Source organism: Periophthalmus magnuspinnatus, chromosome 22 (genome assembly GCF_009829125.3).
Source record: "Periophthalmus magnuspinnatus isolate fPerMag1 chromosome 22, fPerMag1.2.pri, whole genome shotgun sequence".
Taxonomy (NCBI): Eukaryota; Metazoa; Chordata; class Actinopteri; order Gobiiformes; family Gobiidae; genus Periophthalmus; species Periophthalmus magnuspinnatus.
The window spans coordinates 22,144,040-22,167,946 of NC_047147.1; the positions used below are offsets into that span (position 1 = coordinate 22,144,040).

Below are 23,907 nucleotides of genomic sequence, written 5' to 3' on the forward strand. Positions count from 1 at the left end.
GGAGGGAGTGGTGACCAGACTGATTAATCTGCATAACTAAACTAAAGTAAACTATCTAAAAATTAACCTAATATAAATTCACACCATGCATTTTCTAAAACTGCATTTTCTGTGTAAAAAAAAAAAATCATAATAAAAAAAAAACAAAACAAAAGATAAACAGTCAAATTTTTATATAGCGCTTTTCCATCTTCAAGACACTCAAAGAACCACTCACACACGCATTGTCCAAATGAAGCGGCCAACGGTCCCTCTCAGTCTGTTTGCGACGTCGCCCGGCAGGTGGAGCACTGTTAGCGCGTACACCAGCGTGGACATGCAGAGGGCGCTGACGACCAACACCTTCCCTTTTGCAGTGAGCGCCCTGAGGTTCCAGAGCGAGATGGTCTGCCCGATCTTCAGTAGGGATTTCTCCAACTGCTTCTCGGCGCAGACCACCTCTTCTTTCCTCATCAGGATGTCCAGCCGTTGTGCCTTCGATAGCTCAGTTGGTAGAGCGGAGGACTGTAGACTAAACAGCTGAAATCCTTAGGTCGCTGGTTCAAATCCGGCTCGAAGGATGTTTTAGGTGGGGTCAAACAGGTCAAGCGTTCAAATGCAAGAACAGCATTCTTAATGGCTCATGGTGTATCTATTATTTAGTTTCATGGAAGGGGGTATAGCTCAGTGGTAGAGCATTTGACTGCAGATCAAGAGGTCTCTGGTTCAAATCCAGATGCCCCCTGGCTGCTTCTCAGTTTGGTGGACTTAACTTTATTGTTCCTTCTCGTAGAACCTTGAGGCTTTATAAATGCATTAAAATACTTGGTGATAAATACATCTGAAACATACCTTTGGAAGGTAATATACAACTTTGCAATACATCACACATAAGGGTATAAAACACAGCAGAGACAATACAAACTAAACACAGGGTTGATATATTGAGAAGCAATGCTAGATTTGGCACCAACACTGACATTTACCAGATCATCCTTTCTCTTGCCAGAGATTTATCCAGAGCTCAAAGACCAAATTTCTAGCCGTCAACATTTCTTTTGGTAGAGCGGAGAACTGTAGACTCAAGAGCTGAAATCCTTAGGTCGCTGGTTCAAATCCGGCTCGAAGGATCTTTTAGGTGGTGTCAAACAGATCAGGCATTCAAATGCAAAAAGAGTATTCATAATCGCTCACAGTTTATCTACTATTTCAGTTCGTAGAAGGGGGTATAGCTCAGTGGTAGAGCATTTGACTGCAGATCAAGAGGTCTCCAGTTCAAATCTGAATGCCCCCTAGCTCCTCCTCAATTTGTCTGCTGTCTGCTCCTCAGCATTGACATTTACCAGATCCTCCTTTCTCTTGCCAGAGATTTATCGAGAACTAAAAAAAAAAACAATGTTGTACTTTTTTTCTTTACTTTTATTATCAAAAATATCATTTCATAAAATCACAGTACAAAGTACATTGGGGCAAGTGGGGGGGGCGGAGGGATGGAAACACACATGGTGGAAAATGGGGAACATACAAGACACATACACACAAACAATAACAAGAGTTCCGGTCAGGATGGCCTCACGAGTGAGTTTTATAAGACTTTCGCTCACTGCATCGCGCCCACACTGCAGTCACTATACACGCAGATGCAATCTGAGAACCGCGTTTCTGCATCATTCTGCACTGGCGTCATTACATTACTACACAAAAAGGACAGTAAATTGGATTTAGAAAACTACAGACCCATTTCATTGCTCAACACCGACTACAAGATACTCACCAAAATTCTCGCCAACCGCCATTAGTCATCGCGTTCGTCATCAGTCCGGCCCAGTCATATAGTATTCCGCACCGGGACATTGCTGACAACATCCTCACCAACAAGTACCTCATCAGACACATGCACCACACAGGGGGGGGGTACATGTCAGCGTGGACTTCCGCAAGGCGTTCGACAGGGTGGAACACTCATTCCTGTGGGACGTCTTGCGGAGGTTCAGGTTTGGCGACACTTTCATTGCATGGATCCAACTCCTCTACCAAAATGCCCGGTCGAGAGTGAAGTGCAATGGTTCGCTGACTGACACCTTCTCATTAAGCAGATCGGTGAGGCAGGGCTGTCCCCTCTCCTCTCTTCTGTACAGCATCGTGGCGGAGCCCCTAGCCGCACTCATCAAGAAGAACCCCCACGCCCATGGCATCGTTTCTCCCTCTGGAGGCGAGCTGAGGGTCATTCAGTACGCAGACGACACCAACCTCTTCATCCGAGATGTGGAGAGCCTGGAAGCGGCTCTCCACGAGCTAGGCGTCTACTGCCTAGCCTCGGGCGGGGAGGTGAACTGGTCAAAAACATCGGTGTCGTTCTGCGGCGACGTCGCCCCAGCGCGCCTCAGCATGGACATGCGGAGGGCCGATGACCAGTACCGAGTACTGGGCGTCCTGATGGGGAAGGACGAGGTGGTCTGCGCCGAGAAGCAGTGGGAGAAATCCCTGCTGAAGATCAGGCGGACCATCTCGCTCTGGAACCTCAGGACGCTCACTGTAAAGGGAAAAGTGCTGGTCGTCAATGCCCTCTGTGTGTCCACGCTGGTGCATGCGCTAACGGTGCTCCACCTGCCGGGTGACGTCGCCAACCGACTGAGCGTGGCCCTCAGCCGCTTCATCTGGAAGAGGGAGAGAGCGCTGGTGGCCCACGACACCATCGTGGGGGGCTACGACAGAGGGGGTCTAGGGCTTGTGGACCTGGTCACCAAAAAGAACAGCCTCAGACTGAAACTTGTCCGCAGGTTCCTGGACCCCCACTGTCATGCCCCCTGGAAACCCTTTTTCGGCCAAGCCATGGGCTTGGGGGGCAGCCAGGGAGTGTACAGGCTCTGCCAGATGCTGCCGCCCTCGATGCTGGACAGCCTGCCCCCATTCAAACGGGAGGCGTGGGCGGCGTGGTGGGCGCTGAGGCCCTTGGCGATCGCCGCGCCGGCCACGGCCGGGCAGCTGTCCAGCATCCCCCTGCGGTTCAACCCGGACCTCCTGTCGAGCCCGTCCGCCTGAACGTTGGAGTCAAATGGGGGTCCCTCCTGGGGGAAGGCGCTCTGCTCCGCGGTGCGCCGGCCCTCAGGGGGAGCACCCCCGGGCCGGGGACGGGAGGAGTCAACTCCCCCGCCGCCGGCTTCGACTTTGACGTTTGGGCGGGCGGGACCGTGTGGAAGAAGCTGACCGAGATGAACACCCGAGCATGTTACAGAGTGCTGATCCCTGGAGTCTTCAGACGTCCCGCGGCAGAACACAAATGGTCACAGACATTCCCCTCGCACGACATCACATCCATCTGGGCCTACACATTCGAATGGTTTACCACATATAGTCAGTAACTTTGAATTAAATTGAAACACAGACTGATTTACACGTGCATACAGTTACACGCCATCAGCCCCACGGTGTATGGCAGAGACTGCCCAGTGTGCGGGGAATCCCCTGAGACTCTCATACATCTTTTTTGCAAATGTGGTGCCGCCCGCCGCTTCTGGGTCCGGGTCCAGGACCTCCTCGCCCGGAGGCTGGACTGGAGTCTCCCACCGCCAGCGGCCCTGGGAGGGGACGACCAAGAGCACTGGTCTCTCCTGTTCGGGGCCGGAAGGGGGCGCCCTGGAGCCGACCACCGCCCCGGCGCCGCGGCCGACCGTCAGCTCATCGCCGGAGCCCACCACAGCCCAGCTGTCGTCGCTCCAGCCGCTTCAGCTGACCATCGCCCGGACCATCGTGCGGCAGGCCAGGTGCTCACCCATCACACTCCGGGACACCCACCGGACCAGCGCACCCCAGATCACCACACCCCAGACCACCCATCGGACCAGCGCACCCCAGATTACCACACCCCAGATCACCGCACCCCGGATCACCGCACCCCGGATCACCGCACCTCGGATCACCGCACCCCGGATCACCGCACCCCGGATCACCGCACCCCGGATCACCGCATCCCGGATCACCGCACCCCGGATCACCGCATCCCGGATCACCGCACCCTGGATCACCGCACCCCGGATCACCGCACCCCAGACCCACGTCCTCCAGAACATCGCCACCATCACCGCCCGCCCGACCGTCCACCTGATCAGCCATCCAGACCCAACCTCCCCCTCGTCAAACTCATCATGTCCATAGCCCGGTACACCATCTTCTTCGTCAGAAACCTCCACCTGTACGATCAGCGCACCGCCCCCCACTGGACCCTGTTCACGAACCACCTTACCACCCACCTCCAACACCTTCACATAGCCATCCCCCACCATTTTAACAAGACCCTGCTCCCCCGCAACACCCTCGTCACCCCCCAAGGACATTTGGACTTTCACTTTTGATCACTCACCCCATCCCCCACCCCACCTCAGGTCCTGAAAGACTGAAACCAAAATGCGCAAAGATTGTTTATTCAATTATTTCTCAAATCATGTCCCAGTCCGCCCCGCCCCCCATGTGTCCTATCCAACCCCGCACCCTCCCTACTTGCCCCAGTGTCGCCTGTCTTGTGATGTACATGTACACATTTATTTATTATTTCTTGTATGTTTCCCATTTTCCACCATGTGTGTTTCCATCCCCCCGTCCTCTCCCCCACTTGCCCCAATGTATTTTGTACTGTGATTTTATGAAATTATATTTTTGATAATAAAAGTAAAAAAAAACAACAAAAAAACAAACAAACTGTAGACTCAAGAGCTGAAATCCTTAGGTCGCTGGTTCAAATCCGGCTCGAAGGATCTTTTTCAGACAGGTCAAGCGTTCAAATGCTAGAACAACATTCATGATGGCTCAGAGTTCATCTACTATTTAGCTTGGTGGAAGGGGGTTTGTTGGACTATGAACTTTGGACTATGAACCTCAGTTTTTTGGACTGAACTTTATTGTTCCTTCTCGTAGAACCTTGAGGCTTTATAAATGCATTAAAATACTTGCTCTGAATCCCACCACAGCAGTTCAAGAAAAGTCTGTGAGAACCCATAAAACACAGCAGAGACAATACAAACTAAACACAGGGTTGATATATTGAGAACACTGACATTTACCAGATCCTCCTTTCTTAGGTGGGGTTAAACAGGTCAAGTGTTCAAATGCTGGAACAGCATTCATAATGGCTCACAGTCTGTCTACTATTCAACTTCACGTTAGGGGGAATAGCTCAGTGGTAGAGCATTTGACTGCAGATCAAGAGGTCTCTGGTTCAAATCCAGATGCCCCCTGACTGCTCCTCAGTTTGTTGGACTTAACTTTATTGTTCCTTCTCATAGAACCTTGAGGCTTTATAAATGCATTAAAATACTTGGTGCTAAATACATCTGAAGCGTACCTTTGGAAGGTAATATACAACTTTGCAATACATCACACATAAGAGCATATTTAGAAAAATGATAAATAACTTGAATCATCTCGAGAATTCCCAGAAAAGACAGAATCCTTCCTTTGCTTTGCACCTTGATCTAAATCCCACCACACCAGCTCAAGAAGTCTCTGATAACTCATAAAACACAGCAGAGACAATACAAACTAAACTACTATTTAGTTTTTTGGAAGAGGGTATAGCTCAGCGGTAGAGAATTTGACTGCAGATCAAGAAGTTGTATATCACATTTGGAATGTAATATACAACTTTGCAAATACAAAAATGCACCTTGATCTGAATCACACCACAGCAGCTCAAGAAAAGTCTGAGAACCCATAAAACACAGCAGAGACAATACAAACTAAACACAGGGTTGATGTATTGAGAACACTGACATTTACCAGATCCTCCTTTCTCTTGCCAGAGGTTTATCTAGAGCTCGAAAACCCAACATCGTACCTTCGATAGCTCAGTTGGTAGAGCGGAGGACTGTAGACTGAACAGCTGAAATCCTTAGGTCGCTGGTTCAAATCCGGCTCGAAGGAACTTTTAGGTGAGGTCAAACGTTCATATGCTAGAACAACATTCATGATGGCTCACAGTCTATCTACTATTTTGTTTCATGTGAGGGGGTATAGCTCAGTGGTAGAGCATTTGACTGCAGATCAAGAGGTCTCCGGTTCAAATCCGGATGCCCCCTGGCTGCTCCTCAGTGTGTTGGATTTTACTTTATTGTTCCTTCTCGTAGAACCTTGAGGCTTTATAAATGCATTAAAACAGTGGTCCCCAACCTTTTTATCACCGTGGACCGGCCAACGCTTGAAAATTTTACCATTGACCGGGGGAAAGAAAACCCCCGTTTACTCATTTTGCTAATTTGTGGGTTAAAAACCCCTTCGTATTCCGGGTCATTTTGGTGAAATTGCCTTTGTTCTGACCTCTCCAAATTAAAATAATCACTATTATTGAACCCTCAGCAGTAACTGCACTAGTTTGGGGTCTTTGTAAAGGTAACACCGTATAATTTTACCCACAGGTGTCAGAATCACTGTAAGTTTGTCTGCTGAGCATTTATACACTTTGGAACACACATAAAAAAGATTTTTTCTCATCCTCACCAAAAATTTTTTGTGAAAATGAAGGTGTAGAAAGCTACAGTAGGAGCTGGGGACAAAAATACACTATATCTCAACTGACAAGATTGTTGACCACTTACATTTCAAATTTGAGGTCAATACCTATAAAAGTTAGAGTTTTACAATCATTTTATCATGAGTAAGTCCAGGCCTCTCCAAACCTATGAACCTATGAATGAAGACATTTGGAGAACGTTTGGAAAAAGTGCAACAACTTTTGAATGTTTCAACCCACAGACATCAACAAGGCTCTACTGAAAACTCACACTGAGAGGAATCTGTATCTGCACACCCAGCTGCTCTATTACTGTACATTTATATATCATATCAAAACACAATACAAAATTTATATTTGTATATAAAATACAGTCAAAACAAGTGGTATGGGTCAAAATAAATATATATTTACAAACCACACACTGCAAACAGTGAACAAACACACACACACTTCAAAATGTAAACAAACACACACTGGAAACTAAGAACACACTGTACATGATTGTACAGTGACACAGTCCTTCTGCAACAGTGGCTCAGTGGTTAGAGCTTTCGAGTCCCACTCGGACCAATTTCTGTCATTGTGTCCTTAGGCAAGACACTTCACCCAAGTGGTGTGTGCGTGGTCGGGGGGCGCAGTTTGGCATTAGCTAATGCTAATGATTACACATGATACACATTTGACTCATAATTAAGTTAATAGCAGAATAAACCACGCTTACCGATCAGGAACATCCAGTCCATCAAAACATAAGGTCCTCTGCTCCTGAGTCCACCATGAGATCTTCACGAACCGCTCCAGGTCCGAGATGCCTCTAGTTTAACTTGTACAAACATCCACAGTGTCCTCGGTCTCGTACTTCCTTTGTTTTGTCCGTTTCGTCATGTTTAAAACTGCTGCGTAAAATTACGCAATACGCGCGCGTAATTTTACGCACAGATCTTTATATCCAGTCGCAGGCGGGCCGTCGGAATGCTAAGTGGTTAAGTTGTTGGGTTGTGTTTTCAAAATAAACGATTGTTCAGACTCAGATAATAAATGCAATGGAAATAATTAATTATTTCTTGGACGGCCGGTGGCCTGGTAACAATTGATCCACGGACAGGTACCGGTCCACAGCCCGGTGGTTGGGGACCACTGCATTAAAATACTTGGTGAATAATACCACCAAGGAGCTTTTAGGTGGGGTCAAGCGTTCAAATGCTAGAACAGCATTCATAATGGCTCACAGTTCATCTACTATTTAGGTTCCTGTAAGGGGGTATAGCTCAGTGGTAGAGCATTTGACTGCAGATCAAGAGGTCTCTGGTTCAAATCCAGATGCCCCCTGGCTGGTCCACACTTAGTTGGACTACAAGCTTTGTCTGTGTATACCAGGGGTCACCAACCTTTTTTAACCTGAGAGCTACTTTATGGGCACTGAGTCATACGAAGGGCTACCAGTTTGAGACGCTCTTCTGAAATAACACATTTGCTCAGTTTGTCTTTAGTTATAAATTATTAACAATGATAAATGATAATCATCTATGTGAACACACTGATCACGTTGCAAGACACTGATCACATTAATGATTTCTCAAAATAATTATCAACGATGAGCAAGGAGGGAAACAGATATCAGTATTCAGCACTTTAACTTTACTAATCTTAGTAATTGTTAAATTTCCAGATGACACTTACATCACTACATCTCATAGGAAAAGTATCCCATTTTCACTATCCATTGACAAACCTTTTTAACAAAACATAAATAATATACATTGCACCATGTTTCATAAAGTTATCAATTATGTAATGTTAAAGAAAAATAAGCGTACATATTTTTAAATAAATTTCGGTTGCGTTGTGTGACTTTTTCACCGGTGTCGTGGAAAAAGCCTGGTGTTTACCCAAAGCTGCGTTTGTGAGACATAGTGAAGTGTCCCTCCACATTGTGCCGCTTTGCCGTCGCCACAGTCGCTCCGCAGATGAGATACGCGCAGGTTTCTTTTACAGTCTTAAATCGTTGTGAAAGTGATCTCTTTATTTTCTACCATGGAGTAAGAAACTGCATTCAGCGCATCCTCACAGCGCTCGCGAGCGGAGCACTGGTTTTGTCACGCGCACAATACTGACCTTTGAAGTGAGTAGGTCAAAGTTCACCTTAACTTATCTATCTATACTTCACGTATAATGAACATATGTTTAAGATATTGTCATTTTTAAATCTATATAAACGCAAGGGTGATTAAAAAAATAGCAACAGAATAAAATTAAATTTTAGATGCAGTGAGTTGTGCTATTTTTAGAACTGGTCTGCGGGCGACTCATGTGGGGCTTGGGGGCGACATGGCGCCCGCGGGCACAGGGTTGGTGACCCCTGGTGTATACCCTCAGTTGTCCAGGTCTGATCCATAGCAAACAATGAAGTTAAATCTGTCAACTGGACAAATCTTGTAGGAGTGAAGACTTTTTGCTGCTCATCCAAGCCGCTTCTTCAGTTCTGGTCAGATTGCTGGTGGCCACTGCCTTTAGCTCTATCTGAGGGGAGGGGCTAACTACACTGAAACTGTAAACAGCTATTGTCTCCAGTTTCAGCTGAAACTACCCTATTCAGCCCTTAACGACCCCGCTATTCTTCTCATTGTTCTGGGTATGAGGATGGAGTTGTAGATGGGGAGAGATTATGTCTCAGGCCCCCATTTCTGTTTAAGGAAGGATTCTCTTTCCTAACAAAAAAAGCTTCTTTAACTCCTCTCTCAAACCATTTCTTTTCTCTGGCTCAGATGGGAACTTTACTATCTTCAAAGGAGTGGTTATTGTCTTTGAGATGGAGCTGTACAGCAGACTGGGGTCCAGAGGAACTCTCCCACCGGTGTTGTTACATCCTCTTATGGAGTAGCTGTTTAGTTTCTCCAATGTAACACTCACTGCACTCCTCACTGAATGGAGTAGACTACATTATTTTGTTTATGGCTCGGAGTTTTGTCAAGTTCACATGGGAAGAAGCCAAGGAGAACAAACTGGCCTTTTTAGTTTGTGCAGTAACAATAGGAGAGGCCAGGCGACTCCAGGTAGAAGTTTACAGGAAGCCTATACATATGGACCAATACCTGCTGTTTGACTCACACCATCCACTGCAGCACAAACTCGGAGTGATCCGGAACACTACACCACAGAGCTCAAGTGGTGCCTACTAACACAGAGGGAAAAGTGAAAGAGGAGCAAAATGTGGAGAAAGCCCTCTCTGCTTGTGGATATCCAAAATGGGCCTTCAATAGATCTAAGAGAGCTAAAAAACAGGACAAATCACAGGATAAATTATTTTAATCATCTCGAGAATCCCCAGAAAAGACAGAATCCTTCCTTTGCTTTGCACCTTGATCTAAATCCCACCACACCAGCTCAAGAAAAGTCTCTGATAATTCATAAAACACTATTAAGTTAGGGGGTATAGCTCAGTGGTAGAGCATTTGACTGCAGATCAAGAGGTCTCCAGTTCAAATCTGGGTGCCCCCTGGCTGCTCCTCAGTTTCTCTGCTGTCTGCAACTCAGCGATGGCATTTACCAGATCCTCCTTTCTCTTGCCAGAGATTTATCCAGAGCTCAAAAACCCAACTTTGTGCCCTCAATAGCTCAGTTGGTAGAGTGGAGGACTGTGTTCTAAACAGCTGGAATCCTTAGGTTGGTGGTTTGTATCTAGCTCGAAAGATCTTTTTGGTGGCGTCACACAGGTCAAGCGTTCATATGCTAGAACATTCATGATGGCTCACAGTTTATCTACTATTTAGTTTTTCAAAGGGGGTATAGCTCAGTGGTAGAGCATTTGACTGCAGATCAAGAAGTTGGATATCACAGTTGTATATCACATTTGGAATGTGATATACAACTTTGAAAATACAAAAATGCACCTTGATCTGAATCACACCACAGCAGCTCAAGAAAAGTCTGAGAACCCATAAAACACAGCAGCGACAATACAAACTAAACACAGGGTTGACATATTGAGGAAACTGACATTTACCAGATCCTCCTTTCTCTTGCCAGAGGTTTTCTAGAGCTCGAAAACCCAACATTGTGCATTCGATAGCTTAGTTGGTAGAGCAGGGGACTGTAGATTAAACAGCAGAAATCCTTAGGTTGCTGGTTCAAATCCGGCTTGAAGTAGCTTTTAGGTGGGGTCAAGTGTTCAAATGCTAGAACAGCATTCATAATGGCTCACAGTTTATCTATTATTTAGTTTAAAGTAAGGGGGTATAGCTCAGTGGTAGAGCATTTGACTGCAGATCAAGAGCTCTCTGGTTCAAATCCAGATGCCCCCTGGCTGCTCCTCAGTTTGTTGGACTTAACTTTATTGTTCCTTCTCGTAGAGACTTGAAGCTTTATAAATGCATTAAAATACTTGGCGCTAAATACATCTGAAACGTACCTTTGGAAGGTAATGTACAACTTTGCAAATGCGTCACACATAAGGGCAGATTTAGCAAAATTCATGATAACACCAGTAACACCAATTCAGGTGCTAAAACAAACATGGCTAATTATCGATCTATAAGCATCCTTCCTGTTATATCGAAAATAGCTGAGAAATGGGTAGACAAGCTTCTCACTGCTCACCTAGAAAACACCAAACCCTCCTTACATCCATTACAGTTTGGCTTTTCTACCCATCACTCCACAGACACTGCCCTGTGTGTGTTAACAGAAAATATTAAGAGCTTGCTGGATAGGAGTCCCTGTGTTGGGGCTGTCTTCTTAGACTTAAAGAAAGCCTTCGACTCCGTAAACCACCAGATCTTGCTTTCCATGTTGACTCAGTTTAACATCTCCAGCCAAGCTCTTTAATGGTTTACATCTGTCCCACAGGAAACAGTATGTGGTAGTTGATGGTGTGAAGTCTTCAAGTTTAGACAGTGATGTTGGAGTCACACAGGGGTCGATGCTTGGGCCAGTTTTATTTTCTCTCTTTATCAATAACTTACTAAATGCTTGTCCAAATGTATTTTCACAGATGTATGCGGATGATGCAGTCATATACACTCAAACCAAAACGTTCAGCAAGCTGCTGATGACCTCACACCTGCCTTATTGTTGGTGCATGACTGGCTTAAGGATTCGTGTCCTCTTGTTAAACACCACTAAAACGGTCTGTATGTACTTTTCAAAACATCACACTGAACTAAAGCAACCCAATGTCTTTCTTAACGGTGTCGAGCTTGATCTGGTCTCAGAATTTAAATACCTTGGAGTAAAAAAAGTCTCCCAGGTAATTAAGTTCAATAATCAGAATTCTCGCCACATCCGAAATAACTTAAACATGACTGCTGCTAAAACCTGCTTCTACTCTATGATCATCTCCCACATAGACTATTGTTTAACTACTTGGTCTCTTGCCTGTCCCACAACACTTAAAACTTTGAAAACCTCTATAAAAGAAGTCTAAAAATACTTGATAAAAAACCCATTTCCCACTATCACTGTCACATTCTGAAAAAACATAGACTCTTGGACTTTAACAACATGGTCAACCACAAAAGAGCTTGTCTAATTTATAAGGTCCTACACTCCCTTGCACCACCAACTTTAAAGGAGTACATTAAATATAAAGACAATCTAGCAAAGAGCCAACACCAGAGGTGACCTGCTAATCCCCCACAGACGGACCACCTTTGGTCAGAATGTATTATCTGTCCAAGGTGGGAACCTGTGGAATTGTCTCCCGGTAATGTCCCATGTACAGTTCTTTTAAAGCTCAAATGAAAAACTGGTCATGGTCAAACCAAACATGCACTCACCTATAGTAGCAACATGGATTTAACTGTTTCATAGAGACATATTTGCATGTATGGACAAAATATGAAGGGGATGGGTGGAGAATATAATTGTCTTGAATGGGTGACCAAACTGACTGGAATATATATATATATATATATATATATATATATATATATATATATATATATATATATATATATATATATATATATATATATATATATATATATATATATAAAACATGTCTGACATGTCTGAAGAGGTTTTAGACATCATCAATGCAATCTCTCCTGGGCCGTGTTCGATCCCTCCCTATAGTTAGCTGTAAGATTTTGTGGAAAGCTCCGCCCACAAGTCTAAGTCATCCATGCTCCCACACAACAATTCCCCATGAATATACAAAAACATGATACAAAATTCTACACAACAAGCTGACCTGATTTGATGTGCAGTAATTTCATTAGCGAGATGCATGCTGATTGTGTTGTGATAGCGCTCGGCAGGGGGAGCGACTTAACATAGGGAACAAAGAGAGGGGGTGACCCAGAGTGAAGTGAAAGTGAAACTATAAAACAAGTTAATAATAAAAAGTAACATGGTCATCTAAATATGTTTTGTGTTAGCAGTGAATCCCCCGTAGAGGTAAAACACCCCTGTCTTTTGTTCTCACTTCCTGTAATCCTTCATAACTCCCACATGATCATATTATCATAAAAGGGAATGATGTTTTATGCTGTGAATTCCCAGGATTGCCGTAGTGTCTGAGGCATGGGGAGAAGTGTGAGAGTTGAGCAATCTAGGTTTTTTTTTCTTTACTCCTCCTCCTTATGCTGACTCCGCCCACTACTTCACACAATCTGGAGTGAGTTTTGTGTTCAGTCTAATCTGTACCGTGACAGAAGAGACAACACTGCACAGGTAAGACACTGGCTTGGGTTGATTTACAGGGAAATGATTCAATTGGGTGTTGTTTCTATAGTGATTGACAATTTAAAATATTGTAGCGTTCTGGTGTAAGGATCCACACTGAATTTCTTGTAGATGTTTATTTAGTGAACACAAGGGCTACTGTAGGCTGCAACACGTCAAAACAAGAGCAGAACAACAGCAGTTTGAACTCCTAGAGCCAGTCTCCAAAACAGACCAGGAACTGAGCAATTGAACCTTTAAAACCTCCACTTGTCGGCATAGCAACCAAGTGTCACATAAAACAGCATTACAGAATATTAGACCATCTTTTGAATGGGCCAAAATCCTCAAAATGTTGCATGTAACAGAAAGTTGAACCCAATGGGCAAAATAACTTGGATTTAATTGAACTGGTTTTGAGAATTGTATTTATTTATTTTCAATCAAAATATTTTAAATATGTTATATTATTACATGTTATATATTTTTTTAATATTTATAATATGTATACAAAAAAATCCTATTTGATGTCTCAAATGATTTTTCACAGTAGATTTTTATTTTATTTTTTTAACTTTTCAAACTATTTTAAATATGTCTGTGAAGTACTATTTTAATATTTTTAATGTTGTTACCATGACAACGGCTTATTAAAATCTAGAACTGTACTAGTATTTACTGTTAAGAAATTATATTATAAAGCTGGGACTGGGATTGTATTAGAATAGGCTCAACAACTGAAAAAATAAATAAATAAATAAATAAAAAAAAATAAATAAATAAATGAAAAACATCCTCATTAATGTCCTGTAATACTTAAACACCTATACTATCTGAGGCTTTATTTAAAGAGGGGGCAAAATCAATAATTTTTGCTTTCTCTCATGTTATATTTTATGTTGTTCCCTCATCAAAAACGTGCCTGAAGAGGTTGTAGATGTCATCCATGCATGTTTGAGTATGTTAGCGATGTCTCCTGGGGCCTATTCAAACACTCTTTACGGTTAGCTTAAAGATTCTGTGCAATGCTCTGCCCAGAAGCAAAATTTGAAATCTGTCTGTTAAGTACTATTTTAATAGTTTTACTGCTGTTATCCTGCCAAATGATAAGATAACACAAATGATTGGATGATGAGCACTTTCTGTGGTTGTCATAGAGGAGTGAAAAGTCAAATCTGGAAGGAGTTTAAAGAAGATTAAGATTCTTTAGAACTCGGCTGAATACATTAACAGCTGACTTCTCCTTGGCCCCACTGATCTTTTTGGTCTCTCTCATGATCAGTGTTTAGTGTTGCATTTTCTCCTGGTGACGGCAAGAAAAATTATCACGACCCACTGACTGAAACCTGAACCACCTTCCATGGATCAGTGGATATCGAAAATCAGACATGTTTATATGACGGAACTGTTAACTGCTCAACTACAACTAAAAGTGCAATTTTTTTTTTAAAGGAAGTTATTGACTTTCTCGAATAGAACACTTATGCCGTAACATCTGTTTTATTATATCTTGAAAAAAAATGCAGTTATGTATAGCCATGTGAAAGCTCATTCTCAGGACAGTTTTGTTGTGAATTGTCTATTTATTTGTGGCAATAAAAGTAAAAAAATTCAAAATAAAATAAAATATAATAATAATAATAATAATAATAATAATAATAATAATAATAATAATAATAATAATAATAATAATAATAATAATAATAACAACTGATTACTATATCAGAACTATAATAACAAAATCTAAAGAAAAAAACAAAAAAACAAACAGGTCAGGATTAAAATTCTGAATTGAAGTAATTCTATTCCATGAATGCATATCTGCTTTTACATGCTTTGAAATAATGCATTTTAACGATTCACAGCTGTAGACTTTGAACACTGACTTTTACTTTCAACTTCATGACTGAGACTTTTATGACTTTTTATAACCTTCAACAATCTTAACAATTTAAAGATGCAAATTTGTAAAATACAGCAAATTTAATCCTAATTCTTAATCCTTTTTTTAAATTAGTGTCGTCTGTCAGTGAAGTGCGCAGTAACAGTGGATCCGTTCATATTAAAGAGCCGTTGAAAAGACTGGCTCTTTTCCTATATCTTTATATGACAGAAGCCAATGCGAGAATTCATTTTAACTACAAAATAATCAGTGAGAAAGACGACCGTGGCTCAGAGGTGTTTAAAATGGTTCAAACTGAGAGTGGGAGAGTATTTCCCCTTTGGAATTATGAATAATCGATATAAACTTCACTGTTATGATGCCAAATACGTTTTTTGTTCACAAAACTCTCACACGTGTTGCTTGCTCTGCTTCTGTTGTGATTCTTGGGATGGTTCAGGGTTAACGAGTACAAACATGCATACAAATTAGAAAGAAAAAAATTCCAACTCATTCATAAATGTTGCATATGTGTGTTGTGCCATTGAGCAAGACACCTCAGCTTCACATTTCAGACGAGCCTGTTCAGTTTTGGTGTTGGTGAAAAGATCAGATTTGGTGTACGTTTACTCTTACACCAAAACAGGAAGATCCAAGAGTCAACAATAAAATGTCCCATGTACCAAAGCTGAATTTAAAGTGCATGTTATATCTTAGACAACTCATTTCACGTGTTATACAAGTTTAATGCCATAGTGTGGAACATTCCAGACAAAGCAAATGGTGGAAAGCCATTCAGAAAAGTTACACAGTGCCCCTTTAAGAAGCAAAGTCCGTATCAATAATGAGTTTGGATGTTGTTGTTTGGTAGAGCAGCCACTGACTCACAGGTTGGCGGTACAATTCCAGCTCCCACAGATGAGTAGTGTTGATGTGTACTTGGGCAAGACACTTAACCTGCCTCGCCCTCAGTGTCTGTGTACACTGGTGTATGAATGTGTGATGTGTGTGTGAATGGATGAGTGGTTCCTTGATGTAAACTCCTTCTAGTGCCTTGAAAGGTCGAAAGGTTGAAACAAAGTGTGTGAGACATGAGCTGTAAACTATCTGCTGGATATAGATTATCTTTATATGACTTTTTATGTGAAGCACTTTAAGAAGCTGAAGTTGTATTTCAATGTGCTATATAAATGAAATTGAATTAAATTGAAATTCAATCTAACCAGTTCCATCTGATGAGAGTAATCTGATTTCTCACTGACTGTTCACGTCTGTACAGGTTTAGACAAAGGAAATAATGCATAAAGGCCAAACTAATGAGGCAAAGACAAAACTGAAAGAGAAAATACCAAAGATTAAAGGTCTTTGGTTGATCCAGTCAATCAATGACCTTTAATCTTTAGCATAGTGTTTGTGATAATCTAAACACCAATAATCACATCCAACTGTCTGATTATTGTAGTTATCTGATTGTATGTCCATGTAAATGTGCACATAGTTCTCAAATACAAAACACTTGTCTTCTGTGTATGTCACAAGGACCATGTCTAAACCTTACATCTTTCACACATGTGCTTTGGAGGATGCAGTTGGCCAATCCTTCGTCACTTCCATGGCCTTACCTCATCTGAAGTTCCCACACCCCAGGATGTGTGTGTGTGTGTGCGTGTGTGTTTGCATGTGTGTGTTTGTGGGTGGAGCATACATGTGTCACTGCTGAATCCTGGAAGTCAAGATATGCTGAGTCACATTATAACACAAGTGAAATTACAATCAAAGTATGCTCACAAGACAAGACTTGTACTGTTATGACAGGTGCAATATGAAAATTAAAGGTTTCTGGTTACCTGCATGAATCCACAGAGATAGAAGGTTAAAACTACACTATCTCCAATGCTGACAGATACGTTTTATGTCATAATGTGGAATATTATAGCCACATAAAGATTCCTTACCGACATTACCGAAACAAACAGGAGGAGGCACTCCTCCAGGTCAAATGAGAGTCTACACCCCAGTGGGAGAGCATTTATGTTTCACACAATGATGAAACTGCTGCAGGACTACAGGAAAAGTACATGAGTAACAGCAGTGTGTGGATCCTAAAGTTTCAAAGTGGGCTATTATAAAACAAATACATTTAAAAAAAAAACAAAAAACTAGTATATGTATAACAATAACTGTATTTTCAGCAATAAAAACATCTGTAAGCAGGTGGGGTACCCCTTCACCTTTAAATTTGCATTTGTGTTTATCAGCAGAGGTGGCCAAAGTAGCCAAAATTGTACATAAGTAAGAGTAAGAATAGTGTTACTTCAAAATAATATTACTCAAGTAGAAGTATAAAGTTGAAATTATTCACGGAGGAGTAAAAAAATATTTGAGAAAAATACTACTTGAGTAAAAGTAACTTAAAGAGTAACTGTTGGAATGTAACATCTGATTTATAATTTAAAGTTAATGTAATTTGAAGGACAAAACTTTAAATAATGCTCAAAATCTGTTATTTTCGTATCTGAAGCAATGCTGCAAGAAACACAAATATTAAAATAATTTCTTACTGTCAGCATAAAGCTCAAGGCACTGGTAAAATTACTCAAATTGGGAAGAGGAACTCAACTTTGACTCAAGTAAGAATACTGTTACTTCAATAAAAACATTGCTCAAGGAGGAGTAAGAGTATGCAGCCAGAAAAGTACATAATAATAATAATAATAATAATACATAACACTTGTATAGTGCTTTTCAAGATACCTAAACAGGCTTTTTACATGAGGAGATGAACAAACATACAAGCAGAAAAAACAAAAAAGTATTATGTAATAGGTTCCTCAAGTAAAAGTAACTGAGTGCTACCCGTTTCTGACAAACATGAACAAACCACTTCTATTTTAAACCCAGTGCTCTTCTTTTAAACACATCCTCTTTTGTTTTCACAGTAAGCCACGATGCTGCCCTCCACCCTCGGCCCCACAGAGCCGACCGCGCTCACCCCCCTGCCTGCCAACGACTCCTCCTTTCTGGACTCGGAGTTCCGCTACGTCCTCTTCCCTCCCGTCTATGGCCTCATCTTCATCCTGGGCCTCCTCGCTAACATCTATGTCCTCTTCGTCATCCGCTGCCTCCGCGAAGCTAAAGCCATGGGCGAAATCCGCATCTACATGACCAACCTTACCATCGCCGACCTCCTGTTCGTGAGCGCGCTGCCGTTTTGGGTCGATTACTACAGTCGTCATGGCGATTGGATATATTCCGACTTCATGTGCCGCTTAACTGGATCTCTGTTCTTCATCAACACCTATTCTTCCATTCTTTTCTTGGGAGCGATAAGTGTCAACCGGTACTGGGCCGTCGCGCGACCACTCGATGCCGTATCTTCGGATCGCAGATGTCGCGGGATTGTAATTTGCGTCCTGATCTGGCTAGCGATAGTCGGCATGTCCATTCCGTATCTGCTGTCACCTGGAACCAACATGGATTCCAATGGGAAGACGCGTTGTTTCGAAGGCTACCAGGACCAAACGGACTCGCAGAAGAAAACCGTTGCCGCTACGCATTTCGGCATCATCGGTATGTTTTTCGTGATGTTTGTCCTGGTCATCGTTTGCAACCTGCTGATCGTGCAAAACCTCCTCACGCAAAACCCGCCGCAATCGCAAATACGATCCGCTACAATCCTATCCAGGAAGTCTACCAGAACTTTGTCCAATGTGAAACGCGCAAGAGGTGTCAAACGGAGGGCTACGCAAATGTTGCTAGCGGTCGTCGGCGTGTTCATTCTATGCTTCCTGCCGCATCATGTTGTCCAAGGTCCCTGGGTGTTGGCGGTGTTGCAGATTCAAGACGGCTGGGGGCACGTGGATTGGTCAGGGAACACGTTGCAGATCCTCAACGACACGCATCAGGTGACTTTGATTCTGATGGGGTTGAACTGTATCCTGGATCCGGTGGTGTACTATTTTGCGACCAGGAAGTTCCGAAGGTTTATCATGGAAAATTTGAGAAGGTTTGTCAAAGGAGAAGGTTGCTCCAACACGAGCACCTCACAGCTCTCCATGGACAGCAAACATCAGGTACAGCTTCAGGAGATGGAGAGATGAAGCGGACATTATTTGTGAATAAACTGCCATGGCCTGCCTTAAAGACTTTAAATGTGAAAAACAACTAATTCATTTTAAATGGTTATTCCTCACTTACCTTATGCATTCTGAGCATCCTAATTATTCACCACGATGAGTCTATAAGATGCAGACAGCACACAGTGGAAGTATTTTGACCCTATTTGTACTGGGGCAAGCCAAATAAACAAGTGGACTAAGTGAGTGTGACGTCGCCCATAGAGCAACGTTGTGAATGGGACTGTTATAAATGTTCATATCTGTTTCGTTATAATAATGTAAAGAACAAAAATGTAAAAATTCACTGTTGAAAAACTCTTTGTTAGATTATTGTGTCTTATTGGTACTTTGCAGCTGATGTCATCGACTGGAGGGGTGTTTTCCTCCTTGAGTTTTAAATCTAAAAACGTATAAGACTGTGTTTGCTAACGTGTGCATTGTGTCACCACAGCAACGGCGTAACATTCCGCCATAGACATACGTGCAGTCCCCTCACGCAGGATGTCATTGCAAAGTGTCAATTGCGTTTCATGTGTAAAACAAAACAGCACCTTTTGAATTGTTGTTAGTATTGTTTCTAGTATTGTTGAAGAAGAAGACTTAAAGCTGGGGTTATTTTCCCACTTCGCAAGAGGAAGTATGTATCTTTAGCACTCTGTTTTTACACATTGCAGTGACAGTGAATTTTGTCTTTAGGGGAAAACACAATATCTCACTTACAAAAGAAAAAAAACAAAAAACGCTGTGTGCCCCAGTTTCACAAGGATTTTGTATTGAAATTTGTATTTATTACTGTAATTTTGAATGTGTTTGTATTTTTTATAACACAATGTATCATGTAGCAATTTACATATACAACCTTTTTCAATAAAATGTTCATTCAGTGCGTGCTTTTGTGCAAGACCATCTGTCCTGTTTATGAAAGTGACGTGTGAGCGATTGGAGGTCAGAGGGGACGATGGCACAGATGGGCAGCCTGACTTTCATCAGGCTACCCCAGGGCAGCTGTGGCTACGTGAGTTCAACACCAGGTGCAGTGAATCACTAATGAATTTATACATCAGATATAAGTCACTCTGTAAAGGTGCACTGTGTAACTTCATCAACAACATCGCCACCAGGTCAAGTTACAGGTCAGATCTGTGGAGAAGTGGACCCACTCACAGTAATAATGCATGTTTTTGCCATAGAGAAAAAAAAAAACAACACCTGTCATACAAGATATATTTGTTTAATGGAATATCCCAGGCAAAGCAATAACATCTCCATGGACATAAGCAGATGGCGGACCCTCCACGAGAAAAGTTACACAGTGCATCTTTAAGTCACTCTTACTTAAGCAGGAGGTTTACCAAATGTTTTCTTACTTACTTGCCTAATTTCTTGGACCACAAATTTGTACTTCTACTTGAGCAATATTATTTTGAAGTAACATTACTTTTACCTGAGTACAAATTTTGGATACTCTATCACCAAAAGGACATATTAGAGTCATTTTTTAATTATTGTGCTCAACAACGAACCATTTTCTTAAAACTCAGTATTTTGACTGATTCACATATTTGTGGCTTTGTTCTGTTATCTCCCTCTCGCTCAACCCACACCTCTGTCCTTGAAGTTCTTGAAAAACATCTGACTCAGGGTTCAAAAATGTTAAAAATGCACAATGTAATTTTCAGCTTGATGTTATTGCTTTGCCTGGAAGGTTCCACAGTATTGCATTAAGCAGTGTCCTTTTATGTGGGAAACTGCATCTTCAAAGGCCGTTTTATCCAAATGCATTTTTCTCTCATAGGGATGTAAAGATCACCTCTTAAAGTATCACCTACAGATACCAAACTTTACAACATTATCTCACATATGTTAAATGTGTGTATACTGTTGTGTTATTTCAGCATAGCATTATGTATGTGACAAACTGAAGAAGCAGAAGTGTTGTAACCGTGGTGATGCAAACTCTGCTAAACTTTGAAAATATTCATATAAAATGACACAATTTCACATGTTTGACTTTATCCCCAGGACAAAGGAGGACAGGGGGTTTCCGAACACACCGGAGCAAATAGCATGTGTGTGAGACACCTGGGCGTGAGGTTATCAGAGCTGACAGGTCATTGTGAAATGTGGGATTGTCCACATTATGTACTCTAGTTATGTCCTTTTTGGTTTGAGGGCTTGCCTCAGTAAACCACAGATGCTTGGCAGATTTGTGTAAGATTTTGATTTCAAATTCCATAAACATGACCTAACTGCATCCCCAGATAAGAACTAAACATGTTCAAATCATAAATGGCTTATACTTACCACAATTATAAGGCTGATTTATTCTTAATTACATTTGTAATTTGTAATTTGGTGTTATGGTTCTCAAGAAGGTTATCCAATCAGAAATGAGCCTCATGAGTTTCTCATTTGGGTTAACAGGTTCAATGCTGAGATCCAGTTGGTTTAAACCTGAAATGACTCTCTCTGATCTAAATGGTCACTACCTAAATCCCAGCACTTGCATCATTAGTCAGTGCTAGTGCAGCCTCTGCAGCTTAAATCATAGTTTTGTTGCCTTCAGTGAGAGTCTCCAATGTAATTAGTTGTGAACCCACACAGATTATTGGCCCACAGAAACATAGAGAAAGTGTCAGCAGTCACAGTCAAATCAGACTAGAAATGTAGGGGTAATAATGGACTCAGACTTGAACTTCAACAGCCACATCAAATCAATAACATTTGCAGCTTCTTGCCATCTAAAACATTGCAAAAATCAAAGGTATACTTTCAAAACCAGACTTATAGAGAGTTAGACTACTGTGACGTCCTGCTCACTGGCCTCTCCAAACGAGACAGCTGCAGTACATCCAGAACACTGCTATCCTGACTAGAACCAGGAAGTACCTAACTCTAACCCTTCACACATGTGTCCTATGCTCTGCTTGTGAACAAGTCTCTCCATGGACCAGCACCAAAGAACATCTCCCACATGTTACTGCCATATGAACCATCTCACACTCTGAGGACTTCAGGGACCAGCCTCCTGCTGGAGGAGGCTGGTCCCTGAAGTCCCTAAACATGGGGTGTTTCAGTTTTATGCAGCTAAAACCTGGAACAGTCTTCCTGAAGATGTGAGACAGGCCTCTACTCTGACAATGTTTAAATCCAGGCTCAAAACAGTTCTGTTTAGCTGTGTATACGACTGAAAGGGTTTTATTCTGCACTTCTGTTTTAATGGTAATTTGTGATTACTTATGTTTTGTATTGTGATTTTAATGTTTTTTTCTTATTCTGTAAAGCACTTTGAATGACTTTGTGCACGAATTGTGCTATACAAATAAACTTGCCTTGCCAATATAAAAAAAAAACATTATATAAGAAAAGAGTATCAAAACATTTGATTGTAAGTGTAAGGGCCCATGTACCACTGCTTGGGAAACACTGATCTCAGAAGTATACCTCATATTAAACAGCATATTAGCACAAGAATGATAATAGTATTACGTTTTTATTTTATTTTATTTTTTTTACTTTTAGCCGTAGATATAAACAGTTGCAATAGAGGTATTTCAACAGTAACCAAAGCAGCAGCAGTAGTAGTAGCAGCAGTATTATTTGTTGCACTAGTAATGAAGTTTTTGTACAGTTCTTATGCTAAAGACAAATTACATCTTATTTATATAGGTATATTGTAAGAGCTTTACATCAAGGAATCACTCATATGCATGTGCGTCCAAGCACATTACTAGGACACAAGCGCAGTATTCATCTGTGGGAGCTGGGGTTAAACTTCCAACTTGTGGGTAACAACATCTGACTCCCCTACCAATGACGTTTAGGCTGACAGTGGGATTTGACCCTCCAACTTTTCATTCAAAGCTCTATGGCAACTAAGCGACCGTTGCCCTGACGATATACAACAACACAATACAACATTACAATTGAACTTTAACTTTACCTAAATTAGACTAATGACCTCTAGACACAGCATTTTTGGACATTCTTAAAACTCAAATGAGGAACAAATGAGTGGAACTACTTCCTCATTCTCCATATGTCATTGGCCAATCACAGGAAGCACATTCACACTCTATGAACTTACATACAACACGCTATATCAGAGCTGTACTGTCTATGCTAATGGTCAGTGACTTCTTTATGTACACAGAATCTTTACTTTGGTTTTAAGCTTAAATCAGACCTATTATGCTAAATGTTTTCAGAGCTTTTAACCATCTTATAGTTATTTCCCCTTCTCATTTCCCCTCTAGAAGTTGTATTTGGACTGATTTGTGCACTCCAAATCGCTTATTTTCAAGACACCATATACACCCACTGCTCCGTACTTTGTTCTCCAATTGTATTTCCTTAATTGGAGATACACGTAAGATTCAGCAGGGTTCCGTTGTCATTTTGGTCCAAATGAAGAAAAAAAAATCTACTATATGCAGCTATCCATTATAATGTTGTGATGATGTTTACGGCGACGCCTCCTCCCATTGGACACTGCAGTTTTCATACGTGGAACTCAGCTTTACAACAATTTTGGCCCTGTAGATAATTTTACAATTTCACTTTCAAAATGGTTTAAAAAGGACACACGGATATATTATGTAAAATCTGAAATACTAGTTTATGTGGCACCCAAGTTCCGACACTCTGAAGTCAGTTTTGAAGTAAATTTTCCATTAATTTTTCCCATAGACCTGTAGAAAAATTCAAATATGTGTCTTTAGTGTCTTTTCACTTTAAAATACTTCTTTCTATGTTGTTAT

The 23,907-nt window shown here is 41.7% G+C and overlaps 1 protein-coding gene and 9 non-coding genes across 10 annotated transcripts; all 10 read left to right on the plus strand.

Moving 5' to 3' along the window:
* Positions 1–473: 473 nt before the first annotated feature.
* trnay-gua (transfer RNA tyrosine (anticodon GUA)) lies at positions 474–560 on the plus strand. The gene is given in 2 exon segments: positions 474–510; positions 525–560. It is a non-coding gene; the product is annotated as a tRNA-Tyr (tRNA).
* A 92-nt stretch (positions 561–652) lies between these two features.
* On the plus strand, positions 653–724 carry trnac-gca (transfer RNA cysteine (anticodon GCA)). The gene has a single exon. It is a non-coding gene; the product is annotated as a tRNA-Cys (tRNA).
* A 4,414-nt stretch (positions 725–5,138) lies between these two features.
* trnac-gca (transfer RNA cysteine (anticodon GCA)) lies at positions 5,139–5,210 on the plus strand. The gene has a single exon. It is a non-coding gene; the product is annotated as a tRNA-Cys (tRNA).
* A 598-nt stretch (positions 5,211–5,808) lies between these two features.
* trnay-gua (transfer RNA tyrosine (anticodon GUA)) lies at positions 5,809–5,895 on the plus strand. Its single transcript is given in 2 exon segments — positions 5,809–5,845; positions 5,860–5,895. It is a non-coding gene; the product is annotated as a tRNA-Tyr (tRNA).
* An 83-nt stretch (positions 5,896–5,978) lies between these two features.
* On the plus strand, positions 5,979–6,050 carry trnac-gca (transfer RNA cysteine (anticodon GCA)). Its single transcript has one exon. It is a non-coding gene; the product is annotated as a tRNA-Cys (tRNA).
* Positions 6,051–7,741: 1,691 nt separating this feature from the next.
* trnac-gca (transfer RNA cysteine (anticodon GCA)) lies at positions 7,742–7,813 on the plus strand. The gene has a single exon. It is a non-coding gene; the product is annotated as a tRNA-Cys (tRNA).
* A 2,097-nt stretch (positions 7,814–9,910) lies between these two features.
* On the plus strand, positions 9,911–9,982 carry trnac-gca (transfer RNA cysteine (anticodon GCA)). Its single transcript has one exon. It is a non-coding gene; the product is annotated as a tRNA-Cys (tRNA).
* Positions 9,983–10,542: 560 nt separating this feature from the next.
* Positions 10,543–10,630, plus strand: trnay-gua (transfer RNA tyrosine (anticodon GUA)). Its single transcript is given in 2 exon segments — positions 10,543–10,580; positions 10,595–10,630. It is a non-coding gene; the product is annotated as a tRNA-Tyr (tRNA).
* An 83-nt stretch (positions 10,631–10,713) lies between these two features.
* Positions 10,714–10,785, plus strand: trnac-gca (transfer RNA cysteine (anticodon GCA)). The gene has a single exon. It is a non-coding gene; the product is annotated as a tRNA-Cys (tRNA).
* A 2,319-nt stretch (positions 10,786–13,104) lies between these two features.
* Positions 13,105–20,005, plus strand: ptafr (platelet-activating factor receptor). Its single transcript, XM_033988305.2, has 2 exons — positions 13,105–13,156; positions 17,969–20,005. Exon 2 carries the CDS (start codon positions 17,978–17,980, stop codon positions 19,127–19,129), a length of 1,152 nt encoding a protein of 383 aa, XP_033844196.1. The 5' UTR covers positions 13,105–13,156; positions 17,969–17,977; the 3' UTR covers positions 19,130–20,005.
* The last annotated feature ends 3,902 nt before the right edge of the window (positions 20,006–23,907 follow it).

Excerpts from the sequence above, each read along its gene's own strand:
- ptafr (XM_033988305.2), top strand. The coding sequence starts at position 17,978 with ATGCTGCCCTCCACCCTCGGCCCCACAGAGCCGACCGCGCTCACCCCC.